General features: G+C 43.5%; 1 protein-coding gene across 1 annotated transcript; it reads left to right on the forward strand.

The window, feature by feature from the left end:
• The first annotated feature begins 5,199 nt into the window (after positions 1-5,199).
• LOC115165988 (dolichol-phosphate mannosyltransferase subunit 1-like) lies at positions 5,200-14,329 on the forward strand. The gene is made up of 9 exons (XM_029719572.1): positions 5,200-5,387; positions 6,312-6,411; positions 6,524-6,557; positions 6,656-6,732; positions 7,005-7,030; positions 7,194-7,289; positions 11,868-11,936; positions 13,621-13,735; positions 14,211-14,329. The coding sequence occupies exons 1-9, from the start codon at positions 5,257-5,259 to the stop codon at positions 14,313-14,315; spliced, it is 753 nt and encodes a 250-aa protein (XP_029575432.1). The 5' UTR covers positions 5,200-5,256; the 3' UTR covers positions 14,316-14,329.
• Positions 14,330-17,419: the final 3,090 nt, after the last annotated feature.

The following is a 17,419-nucleotide window of genomic DNA, read 5'->3' on the forward strand; positions in this document are numbered from 1 at the left end:
ACATTGGGCAAGTGCAAAGGCACTGTGTTAGTACTGAGGCACTGTATACATCCGACCCTCTGCAGGGGAGGGCGCCAGTTGTAGCTAGTCCTAACGCATGCGTTCACGCTCAACTAGAGGGCGCCTCCTGTTGGTTCAATCTGGTAATTGCAGATCGAGCTTGTTTACCCCAATCCCCCAGGCATAGACTTTGACAGACGTTGAAGAACGACCGAGGCCAAAATCTGAGGCCTGTCTTGCACGGTAAGAGGTTAGATTTGATTACCACACAGTAATTTAGTTTTATAAATCTCGACTCATTTTGATATCACAATTAGCTTTTTATGCTAATCAAACATATGTCACTTCCGCCCTTTCAATTGCGCCATTTTGGATAGGGCAGTTTATAGTCTAGGATGGGTGTATTGTCTTTATAGGGAAGAGATGGGTATGCATTATTATCAGTAAACAGTCACAGAGTTTACCCAGTTTTGGATGAGGGGTAGCTACGTCGTAATATTTAAAACAACGCTACTTTATCTTTTCCTGCAATGAGCATTTTCGATGTTTATCTAGCTAAATTAGTTCCAGCGGCACTTCATCCCCGGCATCCGAGAAGGATACTCTGTGTCGGATAGTGAGAGGAGTCGAGCTCCCTCACGGTGTGGTGTGACCGCTTGGAGAGTAGACGGCAAGGCGGTTATTCCCGGCTGCTTATTTGGAGGAATAGGAGGGAACGTGAGTGCCCAACGATTTATCTCACCGTTTCTCGTAATTGAAATCATTTACACCAACGGGACCACCGTATTTCAAACCAGGTAAACTCGTCACTCCGCTTTCCATACAACATCGCTAGCTAGGAGGGTTAACTACGATGATGCGTTGCCGCTATTCGTTCTTTGCTATGGTCGGCGAACAATGTAGACTTAAGCTTTATGTCTTGATGATAACAAATTGAACAATATTACGTAGAGTGTTATGATGCCGTATATCATAAGTTGTCGGTGACATTGTACCACTTTTGCCCAGCTAAACTTGGGCACCGAGTAACGCTCAAAATCAGCACCTACTGAAGAGCTCATGCGGGGCTCCTTTCTAGTACTCTCATGTAGCAGCTGCTAGCTCGCTGTGTTTTACTTGCGCTTCCCTTTGTGGTGGGTGACTAGATACTGCGAGGAAGCAATCAGCTATCGTTCTGGTAACAGTATTACCAAGTCAGACGTTATTAAGGTGTAGAACCATGAGGTGTGATACACGTAGTAGCTAATCGTGTAAGAAATGTTTGTATCCTCTTTCATTGGTCGACCAGATAGCCATATACGATATTCATCATTGACTTCAATCAAAGCCATCATTTAGCCAAATTGAAGGAGGGAGACGATAGTTCGTAACCTCCTCTAACGTCACTCCTAGTTAATAGACACATTTGACCTTTATCAAATGTAATGGTATTTCCCCCCCACCCCATTATTTAAAATATAACTGAACCGGGGTGTTATAATCTAGCTGGTAGCTAACTGGTACGTTAGTCAGACTCATTCAGCAACTTGCCTACAGCGTGTGTGTATAGGTGACAAGGAGTTGTGATCTGCAGGTCGTACATTTGATTTTGAATGTGGAAACACAAGTGACGTCAGATGGCTAAGTAGTCTCACCTCACGTTATTCACCTCACAATTATCATAATGGCTATCTGATATAATGTTGCCAGCAACTTATATAAGGTGTCAACATGGTCTTCGGGGTTGGTTTTATGCTGGTACTCTATTGATTTAACCATATGTTCCCATGGTCCCTGTGTGAGGGCCATCAGGAGAAACAATGTGGTGGTCCTGATTTAACCTTAAGGTCATTTAGATAGGTGTTCTACTTAAATGCCAACTCCCTTCTTTTTGGTGTGTGTATGGTCATAGGTGACAATTTGCTAAAAGAGGATATGACTGATACAATCAACTTTTATTTTTGTAAACAATGTGAGTTTGGAGGATCTGATGGTGACCAGAGGGAATGTCGTCATTGATGCTTTGAGGACAGAACACACTTATAGATTTTAGGTAGTCTATATTTTACCCATTAGGCCTAATATAGACCATCTCCTTTTGTGCTATTCTCCTCTTCCTCTCCTCCTCTTCCTCTCACCTCAGCTGTAGAGAGTGGCTATTCTCTGCCAGCTACCCACCCAGCCCCCACTCCCCTCCCCCCAAAAATACACTGCAGACATATTGTAAATGTTGGGCTCTGCTGCTGACTCAATAGGAGGCGCCATTCCGTGATTGCAGAGAGGCTGCAAAAAGGGGGCAGGCAGAGCAATGGAAGCCTTACATAATGGAGGCAGAGCTGTCCTCTAGCGCCATCTACAAGCGATGGGAGAACGCATCAGAGGGAGTAAGCCTAGCCAGCAAGGGAGTCAGACAGACAGACAGCCAGGCAGACGGCATTCAGCTCAGCAGCACTGTACCATAGTTGCATCTTAAGGAACATACAACTAGAGCTATGACATCACTGGATAGGTGAAGAGTTTTTGGTCTCATGCTGCTTGTCACTAAAGCATCTTGTCCTATCTGACCTTTGACCTGAGTAGAGAATCCATTCTGCAGTGTTTTGATTGTTTAGCGTTGACTGGAATATATAACAAACCAATCAGTCCAGACAGACATAAAGATGGTGGTAGGATCATTATGGATAGACATGATGAGTAATGCCGCTGAGGAAAATGATTGATGGTTTTATGACGAAAGGTGACTAACAGACAGCTAGTTCTCTTGTAGCTTTTTTTCCCCCCCCATAGGTGCACTAGTCACTCCAGTGATTATGTTAATGTAACTCTAGTGTAATTCTTTGGGACGTGTGTTTCGGTCACCCTGGGTAACACTAAGGTTTTTGTGTTGGGTCTGCGGAACTCTGCTCTCTACAACAATGCTTAGTACATATGTTGACCTACCTGACCTCACCTATTAGTCACACCTGTGTCCCTCCCTTCTCCAAGTGGCCAGCATGTTCCAGCTCCCGGTCAACAACCTGGGCAGCTTACGGAAAGCCAGAAGAAATGTCAAGCGGGTTCTGGGAGACATCGGCCTGGAGTTTTGTAAAGACCACATTGAGGTGAGCAGCACATGGCGTTTACTATTATCTGTGAATGAGCCTCATGCCTTTGACCACACTGTTTTTTTCAAACTTTAAGAAATAATAGCTCATTCATGAATAGCTCATGAAACAATCAGTCATTGTTTCAGCCATCAACACAGGAGTTGTCAAATGTCTCCCGTTTATGATGTCCATCACTTTGTCAGTTTGTTATATTAAGCCCAGTCCACAACCATAATAACTTTCCCAAAGGCTGAGGCCTTTAAAACCCCTCCTAGCAAATCACCTCTATCTGACTTGGTTTTTATTGATGTATATATTAATTGTGATTATGTCATTCTCTCTCCTTAGGACTACAAAGACTATGTCCCTAATGAGTTCTACATCAAGCACACCACCTGGGATGATGTGTGTATGTGGGATCCTTCACTGACCAAAGCCCAGGTGAGTGGCTCACTGGAACCCACTGTTCATTGTATTGTTATTGTGTCTGCTTATTTTCAATAAACAATGCATTTACATTTGATTAACATCAACAACTGACTTGCCACTGTCGTCTTATTTTCCCCTTGTCTCCCAGGACTACAGATCAAAGCCTTTCTGTTGTTCCGGCTGCCCCTTCTCTTCCAAGTTCTTCTCGGCGTACAAGAGCCACTTCCGCAATGTCCACAGCGAGGACTTTGAGAGCCGCATCTTGCTTAACTGCCCCTACTGCACCTACAATGGGAACAAGAAGACCCTGGAGACGCACATCAAGCTGTTCCACATGCCCAACAACGTGGTGCGACAGGGTCCCGGAGGCATGCAGGGGCTAAAGGATGGCATGCAGCTGGGCAAGAGGCCTGGAGAGAGCATCGAGCAGGCGGTGTACTACTGCAAGAAGTGCACCTACAGGGACCCGCTTTACAACGTGGTGCGCAAGCACATCTACAGAGAACACTTTCAGCATGTGGCCGCACCCTACCTGATTAAGCCTGAGGAAAAGACCACACCTAACGGTGCTGCAGCAGGTGCGGGCACAGGGAACACAGACAGCAGCAGCAACACCAATGTCAATGCTAACAGCAACACCATCCACTGCAAGCGCTGCCTCTTTGTGCTACGTACCTATGAGGCACTCGTGCAGCATGTTATTGAGGACCACGAGCGCATTGGTTACCAGGTGACTGCCATGATTGGTCACACAAACGTGGTGGTGCCACGGGTCAAGCCTGTCATCATGGTATCCCCCAAGCCAGGAGAAAAGACTGTCATTGGTGTAGGACCCAAAGGTCAGCTGGTGACCACCACTGTGGGGGGAGTCCGCTCCCTTCCCACCCAGCAGCTCAGCAGGATCGTCATCCCAAAGCCAGGCCTAAGCTCAACGGGACTCCTGTCTGGGTCTCACCTGAAGCAGGGGGCTTTTGGGTTAAAGAGTGGGACCACTCAGTCCTTCTCTATAGGTGGGCAGCAGGTGAGAATCACTCTACCTGGCAACGCACAGGTCTCTGTGCCCCAGCATTCGCAGGCTGCCAAACAGAACCTCCCTGGTGGCTTGCGGAGCCCCATAGTGGTGAGTTCCTCCTCGTCTACACTCAAGCCCACCCAAGGAAGAGGGGAGAGCATGGGATGTAAGCGAGAGGAAGTTGTGTGGAGTAGACTACGGTTTGGGCACACAGGTTTGAATGTCACGTTGTGGATGATAGGGAGACATGAAACAGGTCTGTGTGATGAGTGTTTAGCGGAGGAAACGGTGGACCATGTGTTCATATTTTGTGAATTGTATGACGTAGATGGGGAGAGATTGTGTGAAAGGGTTAGAGAGGCTGGATGGGGTTGGGGTTTGGGTGGTGTAGTGGGGGGAGGGAAGTGGTGTCTAGGGCTCTATTTCACTTTCTTAGAGGAACATGACTAATGAAGATCATTTCATGTAGTTAGGCTGTGACTGGCCTCACACTCCAGTACAGTAGGTGGTGATGTATGCACATTGAACGTTGGATGCGATCTGCCAACCCAATGCCGAAGAAGCAGAAGAAGAAGAAGAAGAAGAAGAAGAAGAAGAAGAAATCCCGTAGAGTCAAATATATTTATAACTACTGTATGTGGCGGCACCTAGTGGTATGTATAATATTAGGAACCAAATTTTGAAGAATTTGTTGCAGCGGTCAATATTTTACAACGCACCCGCATCCGGCTCAATAACATTCTAACCAACATGGCAAGCCGAAAAGGTTCACAGCAGAGCCGGGTCGGTGGTGATAAATACTCGGTGTTGTTGCCCACTTACAATGAACGAGAGAATCTACCGCTTATTGTGTGGCTATTGGTAAAATACTTCGGTGAAAGGTAGATCATTTCAGGTTATGTTGTCCAGAGTGTGTGACAAGATGTCAGTGATGAGCTGTCACTAAAATCAGATTTTCCAAGAGGGAACAGCCCTCATTGGGATAGTCAATGGCTTACTTTTGCAATCTGTTGCGGGTGAGTATAATTTGTGGAACATTCCAACAGGAATCTGTTCCAAAAACTTCTAAAGTATAAGGTTGCCAACAAACAACGCATCCAAAGTAGCATGATCAATTCACCTAGCTAATTAGTTGCCAAATACGCATCAACTCACCGCGTAGCTTATTCCCTAATGTTTGTCCATAGGCTACCAGAGTGAGAACAGACATTTTTCGGGAATAAACGTGGTGAGTGAAAAACGTAATTAAATAGCCCATTCCCTACCCGGTATCTTATTCTGCCGCTATACAACTTTGTACATACTAAGTTGTTGGAACGTTCCACAAATTATACCCACCCATCTTTTGCTGTGATTACCAGCCGCACATTGATTATTTCAGCTAATGACATACCCTCTGATTTGTGTGTGTGTGTGTGTGTGTGTGTGTGTGTGTGTGTGTGTGTGTGTGTGTGTGGAATATGACTTATATAAATACCTCTATGAGCTTATTACAGCTGTCTTACCTCTGCGGTCTTCATAACAACACAAGGCAGTTGTGAGTGGGCCAAGCAATGATGTAAACATGCAACATTGTACTCCATAGACATCATAGACTGCAATAACATTTTGCAGGTTGTACCTTTATAAGAATATAGCATATAACTAACAAAATTTGAACAGATATTGCATATTTGAAAGACTGACTGAAATTCAAGCTGTAACTGGAACTATGATGGAGCTCATTGTAAAGTCCTTGTTTTCATCCAATGTCAGATTAGCATTTGTTGTGTGATGGTTTGAAACGTCTTTTTACTTATTCACAGTGGATACGACTACGAGATTATTGTCATTGATGATGGAAGTCCAGATGGGACACTTGAGGTGGCAGAACAACTGCAGAAGATATACGGAGAGGACAAGATAGTAAGTGAATTTAATAGATGAGTTGTTATTTTTGTACATACTTTAGCATTCACGTTCCTGCTGGCATAGCAAGACACTCATTCACTCTCTGCTCTTTGTGGTTATTTTTCAGCTCCTTCGACCAAGAGCAAAGAAACTAGGGTTAGGTAAGTGTCACATACTCATTCATCGGCGTGAACACCGTGTTATTGAACACTATCTCAGGTACACATGTCAGGTAATGTCCTTTTAATTCTGCATTCAGGAACTGCCTACATCCATGGCATTAAACATGCCAGAGGGAACTATGTCTTCATAATGGATGCAGACCTCTCCCATCATGTGAGTGGATCTCCTGTATATCTGGACAATACAGTATCAGAGAAGCAGGTTGGGATGATGGCACCGGACCCTGTACATACAATAATAACAATTTAAAAATGTTTCCAAGAACAGGCTATTTTCTAGTCCCTTTTTCTAATCAGGAGGTTACTTGTGGTGTTACATTGCTTGGTTGGATATTTGTATCAAAATGCTTCATTGCCAGGATAATCTTTTATGGAATCCTTTGAATGCTTACATCCTAAAATACATAATTTTATCTTTCCTTGCAGCCTAAATTTATTCCAGAATTCATAAAGTAAGTCTATCTATTTTAATTCATCGCAAAATGTGAATGTGTATATTTTTGGGGAAAATGTAGAACATAGAATTCTGAATATAGTATGTCTGCTAGCAATCTACATCTCTACCATATGATCGTCTGTTACCAAGTATCTGATGTGAATGTGTTTGTCTCCAAGGAAACAGAGAGAAGGCGGGTATGACCTTGTGTCAGGCACCCGATACAGAGGAGATGGGGGCGTATACGGATGGGACCTGCGCAGGAAACTCATCAGGTGACTGCAGGGGCACACTCCCGTCTGCTACATCTACACTACCATTCAAAAGTTTGGGGTCGCTTAGAAATGTCCTTGTTTTTGAAAGAAAATATACTTTTTTGTCCATTTTGTTGTAAATGACTTTTGTAGCTGGAAATGGCAGATTTTTAATGGAATATCTACATGGGCGTACAGAGGCCCATTATCAGCAACCATCACTCCTGTGTTCCAATGGCACGTTGTGTTAGCTAATCCAAGTTTATAATTTTAAAGGCTAATTTATCATTAGAAAACCCTTTTACAGTTATGTTAGCACAGCTGAAAACTGTTGTGCTGATTTAAAGAAGCAATAAAACTGGCCTTCTTTAGACTAGTTGAGTATCTGGAACATCAGCATTTGTGGGTTCGATTACAGGCTCAAATGGCCAGAAACAAAGAACTTTCTTTTAAAACTCATCAGTCTATTCTTATTCTGAGAAATTAATGCTATTCCATGTGAGAAATTGCCAAGAAACCTAAGATCTCGTACAACGCTGTGTACTACTCCCTTCACAGAACAGCGCAAACTGGCTCTAACCAGAATAGAAAGAGGAGTGGGAGGCACAACTGAGCAAGAGGACAAGTACATTAGAGTGTCCAGTTTGAGAAACAGATGCCTTACAAGTCCTCAACTGGCAGCTTCATTAAATAGTACCCGCAAAACACCAGTCTCAACGTCAACAGTGAAGAGGCGACTCCGGGATGCTGGCCTATTAAGGAAGAGTTGCAAAGAAAAAGCCATATCTCAGACTGGCCGATAAAAAGAAAAGATTAAGATGGGCAAAAGAACCCAGACACTGGACAGAGGAACTCCGGCAAACAGGCAAAGCGTCAATACAGGGCTAAGATTGAATCGTACTACACCGGCTCCGACGCTCGTCTTATGTTGCAGGGCTTGCAAACTATTACAGACTACAAAGGGGAGCACAGCCGCGAGCTGCCCAGTGACACGAGCCTACCAGACGAGCTAAATCACTTCTATGCTCGCTTTGAGGCAAGCAACACTGAGGCATGCATGAGAGCATCAGCTGTTCCGGACGACTGTGTGATCACACTCTCCGTAGCCGATGTGAGTAAGATCTTTAAACAGGTAAACATTCACAAGGCTGAGGGGCCATTAGGATTACCAGTATGTGTGCTCCGGGCATGTGCTGACCAACTGGCAGGTGTCTTCACTGACATTTTCAACATGTCCCTGATTGAGTCTGTAATACCAACATGTTTCAAGCAGACCACCATAGTCCCTGTGCCCAAGAACACTAAGGCAACCTGCCTAAATGACTACAGACCCGTAGCACTCACGTCCACACCCATGTGGACCAAGTGCTTTGAAAGGCTGGTAATGGCTCACATCAACATCCCAGAAACCCTAGACACACTCCAATTTGCATACCGCACCAACAGATCCACAAGTGATGCAATCTCTGTTGCAGTCCACACTGTCCTTTCCCACCTGGACAAAAGGAACACCTATGTGAGAATGCTATTCATTGACTACAGCTCAGCGTTCAACACCACAGTACCCTCAAAGCTCATCACTAAGCTAAGGATCCTGGGACTAAACACCTCCCTCTGCAACTGGATCCTGGACTTACTGACGGGATGCCCCCAGGTGGTGAGGGTAGGTAGCAACACATCTGCCACGCTGATCCTCAACACTGGAGCCCCTCAGGGGTGCGGGCTCAGTCCCCTCCTGTACTCCCTGTTCACCCACAACGGCGTGGCCAGGCACGACTCCAACACCATCATTAAGTTTGCAGACGACACAACAGTGTTAGGCCTGATCACTGACGACGACGAGACAGCCTATAGGAAGGAGGTCAGAGACCTGCCCGGGTGGTGCCGGAATAACAACCTATCCCTCAACGTAGCCAAGACTAAGGAGATGATTGTGGACTACAGGAAAAGGAGGACCAAGCACGCCCCCATTCTCATCAACGGGGCTGTAATGGAATAGGTTGAGATCTTTAAGTTCCTTGGTGTCCACATCACCAACAAACTAGAATGGTCCAAACATACCAAGACAGTCATGAAGAGGGCACGACAAAGTCTATTCCCCCGCAGGAAACTAAACACATTTGGCATGGGTCCTCAGATTCTCAAAAGGATCTACAGCTGCAACATTGAGAGCATCCTGACGGGTTGCATCACTGCCTGGTATGGCAACTGCTCGGCCTCCGACTGCAAGGCACTACAGAGGGTAGTGTGTAGGGCCCAGTACATCACTGTGGCTTAGCTGCCTGCCATCCAGGACCTCTACACCAGGCGGTGTCAGAGGAAGGCCCTGAAAATGATCAAAGTCCCAAGCCACCCTAGTCATAGACTGTTCTCTCTACTGCCGCATGGAAAGCGGTACCGGAGTGCCAAGTCTAGGACCAAAAGGCTTCTCAACAGTTTTTACCCCTAAGCCATAAGACTCCTGAACAGGTAACCAAATGGCTACCCGGACTATTTGCTTTGTGTGCCCCCCAACCCATCTTTTACGCTGCTGCTACTCTCTGTTTATCATATATGCATAGTCACTTTAACTATACATTCATGTACATACTACCTCAATTAGCCCGACCAACCGGTGCCCCCCACATTGGCTACCCGGACTAACTGCATTGTGTCCCACCACCCGCCAACCCCTCTTTTACGCTATTGCTACTCTCTGTTTATCATATATGCATAGTCACTAACAATATCTACATGAACATACTACCTCAATCAGTTCTACTAACCGGTGCCTGTATATAGCCTCGCTACTGTATATAGTCTCGCTACTGTTATTTTTCACTCTTTTTTTTACTGTTGTTTTTATTTCTTTACTTATCTATTGTTCACCTAGTACCTTTTTTAACTTAGAAATTGCACTGTTGGTTAGAGCCTGTAAGTAAGCATTTCACTGTAAGGTCTACTACACCTGTTGTATTCGGCGCATGTGACAAGTAAACTTTGATTTGATAATCAAACCCACAAATGCTGATGCTCCAGATACTCAACCAGTCTAAAGAGGGCCAGATATTTTGTTTCTTTAATCAGCACAACAGTTTTAAGCTGTGCTAACAGAATTGCAAAATGGTTTTCGAATGATAAATTAGCATTTTAAAATGATAAACTTGGATTAGCTAACACAACGTGCCATTGGAACACAGGAGTGATGGTTGCTGATAATGGGCCTCTGTACACCTATGTAGATATTCCATTCAGCCGTTTCCAGCTGCTATAGTCATTTACAACATTAACAATGTCTACAGTCGTGGCCAAAAGTTTTGAGAATGACAAAAATATTAATGTCCGCAAAGTCTGCTGCTTCAGTGTCTTTAGATATTTTTGTCAGATGTTACTATGGAATACTGAAGTATAATTACAAGCATTTCATAAGTGTCATAGGCCTTTATTGACAATTACATGAAGTTGATGCAAAGAGTCAATATTTGCAGTGTTGACCTTTCTTTTTCAAGACCTCTGCAATCCGCCCTGGCATGCTGTCGATTAACTTCTGGGCCACATCCTGACTGATGGCAGCCCATTCTTGTATAATCAATGCTTGGAGGTTGTCAGAATTTGTGGGGTTTTGTTTGTCTACCCGCCTCTTGAGGATTGACCACAAGATCTCAATGGGATTAAGGTCTGGGGAGTTTCCTGGCCATGGACCCAAAATATCGATGTTTTGTTCCCCGAGCCACTTAGTTATCACTTTTGCCTTATGGCAAGGTGCTCCATCATGCTGGAAAAGGCATTGTTCGTCACCAAACTGTTCCTGGATGGTTGGGAGAAGTTGCTCTCGGAGGATGTGTTGGTACCATTCTTTATTCATGGCTGTGATCTTAGGCAAAATTGTGAGTGAGCCCACTCCCTTGGCTGAGAAGCAACTCCACACATGAATGGTCTCAGGATGCTTTACTGTTGGCATGACACAGGACTGATGGTAGCGCTCACCTTGTCTTCTCTGGACAAGCTTTTTTTCCGGATGCCCCAAACAATCGGAAAGGGGGTTCATCAGAGAAAAGGACTTTACCCCAGTCCTCAGCAGTCCAATTCCTGTAGCTTTTGCAGAATATCAGTCTGTCCCTGATGTTTTTCCTGGAGAGAAGTGGCTTCTTTGCTGCCCTTCTTGACACCAGGCCCACCAGGTGCACTCACACCTGCCTGCTGCCATTCCTGAGCAAGCTCTGTACTGGTGTCAGGTCTGTACTTTTGTGGCAGGGCTGGAATGCAGTGGAAAGGTTTTTGGGGGATTCAGTTAATTTGCATGGCAAGGAGGGACTTTGCAATTAATTGCAATTCATCTGATCACTCTTCATAACATTCTGGAGTATATGCAAATTGCCATCATACAAACTGAGGCAGCAGACTTTGTGAAAATTTATATTTGTGTCATTCTCAAAACGTTTGGCCACGACTGTACACTGTATTTCTGATCAATTTGATATTATTTTAATGGACAAAAAATGTGCTTTTCTTTGAAAAACAAGGACATTAGTCGTGTAGGTTGTTGGCTGTCAGTTATTCTGCTTATACAGAAGGCAAGTATTAAACTCTCATCTGTGTGTGTCCCTCCCTCTCTAACAGTCGGGGAGCGAACTATGTAACACAGGTTCTGCTGAGACCTGGGGCATCAGACCTGACTGGCAGCTTCAGGTAAGGGGCTAAATGTAAATAGGTGTGAAGAACAGCAGGCACAGTAATCACACTGACAGTTGAAGTCGGAAGTTTACATACACTTAGGTTGAAGTCATTAAAACTCGTTTTTCAACCACTCCACAAATTTCTTGTTAACAAACTATAGTTTTGGCAAGTCGGTTAGGACATCTACTTAGTGCATGACACAAGTAATTTTTCCAACAATTGTTTACAGACAGATTATTTCACTTATAAGTCAATGTATCACAATACCAGTGGGTCAGAAGTTTACATACACTAAGTTGACTGTGCTTTTAAACAGCTTGGAAAACCCCAGAAAATGATGTTATGGCTTTAGAAGCTTCTGATAGGCTAATTGACATAGTTTGAGTCAAATGGAGGTGTACCTGTAGATGTATTTCAAGGCCTACCTTCAAACTCAGTGCCACTTTGCTTGACATCATGGGGAAATCAGCCATGACCTCAGAAAAACTGTTAGACCTCCACAAGTCTTGTTCATCCTTGGGAGCAATTTCCAAATGCCTGAAGGTACCACATTCATCTGTACAAACAATAGTAAGCAAGTATAAACACCATGGGACCACGCAGCCGTCTTACCGCTCAGGAAGGAGACGCGTTCTGTCTCCTAGAGATGAACGTACTTTGGTGTGAAAAGTGCAAACCAATCCCACAACAACAGCAAAGGACCTTGTGAAGATGCTGGAGGAAACAGGTACAAAAGTATCTATATCCACAGTGAAACGAGTCCTATATCGACATAACCTGAAAGGCCGCTCAGCAAGGAAGAAGCCACTGCTCCAAAACCGCCATAAAAAAGCCAGACTATGGTTTGAAACTGCACATGGGGACAAAGATCGTAGGGGGAGGCTTCCAAGCCGAAGACCACCATCCCAACCGTGAAGCACGGGGGTGGCAGCATCATGTTGTGGGGGTGCTTTGCTGCAGGAGGGACTGGTGCACCTCACATAATAGTTGGCATCATGAGGAGTGAAAATGATGTGGATATATTGAAGCAACATCTCAAGACATCAGTCAGGAAGTTTAAGCTTGGTCGCAAATGAGTCTTCCAAATGGACAATGACCCCAAGCATACTTCCAAAGTTGTGGCAAAATGGCTTAAGGGAAATAAAGTCAAGGTATTGGAGTGGCCATCACAAAGCCCTGACCTCAATCCTATAGAAAATTTGTGGGCAGAACTGAAAAAAACGTGTGCAAGCAAGGAGGCCTACAAACCTGACTCCGTTACACCAGCTTTGTCAGGAGGAATGGGCCAAAATTCACCCAACTTATTGTGGGAAGCTTGTGGAAGGCTACCCAAAACGTTTGACCCAAGTTAAACAATTTAAAGGCAATGCTACCAAATACTAATTGAGTGAATGTAAACTTCTGACCCACTGGGAATGTGATGAGAGAAATAAAAGCTGATATAAATCATTCTCTCTACTATTATTCTGACATTCCACATTCTTAAAATAAAGTGGTGCTCCTGACTGACCTAAGACAGGGAATTTTTACTATGATTAAATGTCAGGAATTGTGAAAAACTGAGTTTAAATGTATTTGGCCAAGGTGTATGTAAATGTCTGACTTCAACTGTACTTACATACTGGTACATCTTCCTTTATCAGTGTGCCAGTTTGTGTTATCTCACTGTTTTGTTTTTTATGCATGGTGTTCTCAGGCTTTACAAGAAGGAGGTACTGGAGAGTCTGGTGGAGAGGTGTGTGTCCAAAGGCTACGTCTTTCAGATGGAGATGATTGTCCGTGCCAGACAGCTGAACTACACCATTGGAGAGGTGAGGCCTTTTAACCCTTTGTGTGTGTTTTTTTGTGTTGTGTAATTTTGTTTAGTTTCTTAATCATGAGATGTTTTATTTGTTTTTACTGTCGAGGACCACATTTGGACACAGTGTTTTAATTAATACTTTTAAGGGCTATCCTCTGGGAATACATTATACATCTGTTGTATATGTTTTTACCCAAATAAATTAAGTTCTGTTTATCATGTCAATAGTTTGTATGTAGCTTAGTTAAAGAGACAGTTTTATCTACTTTTTGTGGATACCATTTTTATGTCTCTGCATGCAGTTTGAAGGAAGTTGCTATCTAGTGTACAGTTGCTAACTAGCGTTAGCGCAATGACTGGAACTACCTCTAACTTTCTACATACTGGAGGCAGATACATAAAAATGGTATCCTGAAGTTCATCTGACTCTTCATTGCCAAAATCCAATCTATCCCTTAAACTATATTTTTCCTTCTTCCAAACAGGTTCCAATTTCGTTTGTGGATCGTGTTTATGGGGAGTCTAAACTGGGAGGAAATGAAATAGTGTCGTTCCTGAAAGGACTGCTTACTCTCTTCGCGACAACATGATTTATGATGCTCTAGGTTTGGACTCAGCACTGCTTTTTAGTTTTTCATTCATGGCCTTTAGTGCAGTAATTAACCTACATCAAAATCATTGGCGTAGGATGCACCCCCACAGCCCACGCGAGGCGGGGGCCCCCAAGATTTAGGGAGCATCAAACCAACTTTTTTATTTTGGTTGGGGCACCCCTAAAACTCAGGGAGCCTCCCAGAAAGCAAATGAACACTTCATAAGCCCTGGCAAAATGTTTAGAATTACAGGAAATTTGCTTTAAAACTGCAACATTTTCTCTCACTCTCATGGCAAAATGTATAGAATAGCATAAGATTAGCTATAAAACTGCATATTTTTCTCTCAGCCCCATGGCAGAATGTGTAGAATTGAAGCAAATTTGCTTTAAAACAGCAACATTTTCTCTCAGGGGTGGGGGGGGGGGGGGGGGGCTTGCTTGAACCGTGCATGGGAACCTCGCGAAATTGCACTATGTCACTGATAAAAATTAGAGTAGGGGAAATGGACAGACTATGCTCCTTTCTATGAGTAGTTGATTATTGACAAGTCAAAGCACAGAAAGTAATACATTAAAATATTCAATCTTCACTGCCTCTGCTTCAGATGGATCTCCAATCATACATAAAGATGTTGAAGCATCAAGCTTCTTCCTATGTATTATTGTAGATTGATTAACTGCTTTCTGTTCATTACTTTCACATTTTGGTGGGTTTACACTACCGGTCAAAAGTTTTAGAACACCTACTGATTCAAGGGTTTTTCTACATTTTCCTATATTTTTCGCTCAACCAGCTTCACGAGGAATGCTTTTCCAACAGCCTTGAAGGAATTCCCACATATGTTGAGCACTTGTTGGCTGCTTTTCCTTCATTCTGCGGTCCAACTCATCCCAAACCTTCTCAATTGGGTTGAGGTTGGGTGATTGTGTATGCCAGATCATCTCATGCAGCACTCTCCTTGGTCAAATAGTCCTTACACAGTCTGGAAGTATGTTGGGTCATTGTCCTGTTGAAAAACAAATGATAGTCCCATTAAGCGCAAACCAGATGGGATGGCATATCGCTGCAGAATGCTGTGGTAGCCATTCTGGTTTAGTGTGCCTTGAATTCTAAATAAATCACTGACAGTGACACCAGCAAAGCACCCCCACACCATCACACCTCCTCCATGCTTCACAGTGGGAAGCACACATGCGGAGGTCATCCATTCACATACTCTGCATCTCACAAAGACAAGGCGGTTGGAACCAAAAATCTCTCTTGGACTCATCAGACCAAAGGACAGATTTCCATCGGTCTAATGTCCATTGTTTGTGTTTTTTGGCCCAAGCAAGTTTATTCTTCTTATTGATGTCCTTTAGTAGGGGTTTCTTTGCAGCAATTTGACTATGAAGGCCTGATTTACGCAGTCTCCTCTGAACAGTTGATGTTGAGATGTGTCTGTTACTTGAACTCTGTGAAGCATTTATCTGGGCTGCAATCTGAGGTGCAGTTAACTCTAATGATCTTATCCTCTGCAGCAGAGGTCATTCTGGGTCTTCCTTTCCTGTGGCGGTCCTCATGAGAGCCAGTTTCATCATTGCGCTTGATGGTTTTTGCAGCTGCACTTGAAGAAACTTCAAAGTTCTTGAAATATTCCACATTGACTGACCTTAATGTCTTAAAGTAATGATGTACTGTCATTTCTCTTTGCTTATTTGAGCTGTTCTTGCTATAATATGGACTTGGTCTTTTACCAAATAGGGCTATCTTCTGTATACCAACCCTACCTTGTCACAACACAACTGATTGTCTCAAACGCATTAAGAAGCAAAGAAATTCCACAAATTAACGTTTAACAAGGCATACCTGTTAATTGAAATGCATTCCAGGTGACTACCTCATGAAGCTGGTTGGGAGAATGCCAAGCCTGTACAAAGCTGTCAAGGCAAAGGGCTACTTTGAAGAATCTCAAATATAAAATATATTTTGATTTGTTTAACACTTCTTTGGCTACTACATGATTCCATATGTGTTATTTCATACTTTTGATGTCTTTGCTATTATTCTACAATGTGGAAAATAGTAAAAATAAAGAATAACCCTTGAATGAGCAGGTGTGTCCAAACTTTTCACTGGTACTGTATATGTTTAAATATAAAATCATAATCACCAAAGTAGTGCACTGACCCTTTACTAGTCTTTAATTAGCAGACCGAGATAGCCATCTGTGGAGCCGTTGACAAATAAGTCTCCGGAAAAATATAACAGCACCCCCACCCCCAAACTACTTCCTTTTGGTCAAAGGGTATGAATACTTTCTGAAGTCAATGTAATTCCACTTTGATATTATGGGGTATTGTGTGTAGGCCAGTGACACAAAATCTCAATTTAATCAATTTTAAATTCAGGCTGTAACACAACAAAGTGTGGGAAAGGTAAAGGGGTGTGAATACTTTCTGAATGTAATGTATGTACATACAGCTGATAGACTTGAATGTACCCGACCACGGCTCTGCATAGCCTAGAGCAGTGGTCACCAACTGATCTCCATGGAATTCCTAGTCGATTACAAAACATTTCTGTTAAAACCCCAACGATAAAGCCTTGGTTCCTGTTTTGTATTGTTTTTTTTTTGCACTGTTGGCAGTAGGTAGACTTGATTGAACAGCCCAAGTGCCAGGAAGGCAAAGTGTTCCCATTTTGAACCATTTCATGTGTCTGAAGGTAGAACTTCGCCTACCCAGCAAAGAGCAAATCAAGTGCAGTTATAGGCCTACCACTGGCCAATCACATAGCTCAGATCACTGTATCTACACAGTTTGCTCCATAGACTGAAAAATTAAGCCTCAAATGCACAGCAAAGTTGATGTGAGATTTCAAATTTTTTAAACAATGACTAGAGAGAGAGACTCGACCAATACAGCGAAGGGACAGTGTCGGTGATTCGGGTGAGAGGCAGCTTCACCGCTGCTCCCTCCCTTCCCTCAGACTGACCATCAGATGCAGGCCATCAGTCCAGAAATATAATTGCAAAATGGTCTGAAAAGAACAACATTGGAAGGGCAATTTAAGCATAGCCAATATGCATTGATTATGTATTGGGCCTATAGCCTACT

This window comes from Salmo trutta, chromosome 28, assembly GCF_901001165.1.
Source record: "Salmo trutta chromosome 28, fSalTru1.1, whole genome shotgun sequence".
Lineage (NCBI taxonomy): Eukaryota > Metazoa > Chordata > Actinopteri > Salmoniformes > Salmonidae > Salmo > Salmo trutta.

Coding starts and splice junctions, on each gene's coding strand:
- LOC115165988 (XM_029719572.1), top strand. CDS start 5,257: ATGGCAAGCCGAAAAGGTTCACAGCAGAGCCGGGTCGGTGGTGATAAA. Junction 7,031..7,193: donor TTTATTCCAGAATTCATAAA/GTAAGTCTATCT, acceptor TTTGTCTCCAAG/GAAACAGAGAGAAGGCGGGT. Junction 13,736..14,210: donor TGAACTACACCATTGGAGAG/GTGAGGCCTTTT, acceptor TCTTCCAAACAG/GTTCCAATTTCGTTTGTGGA.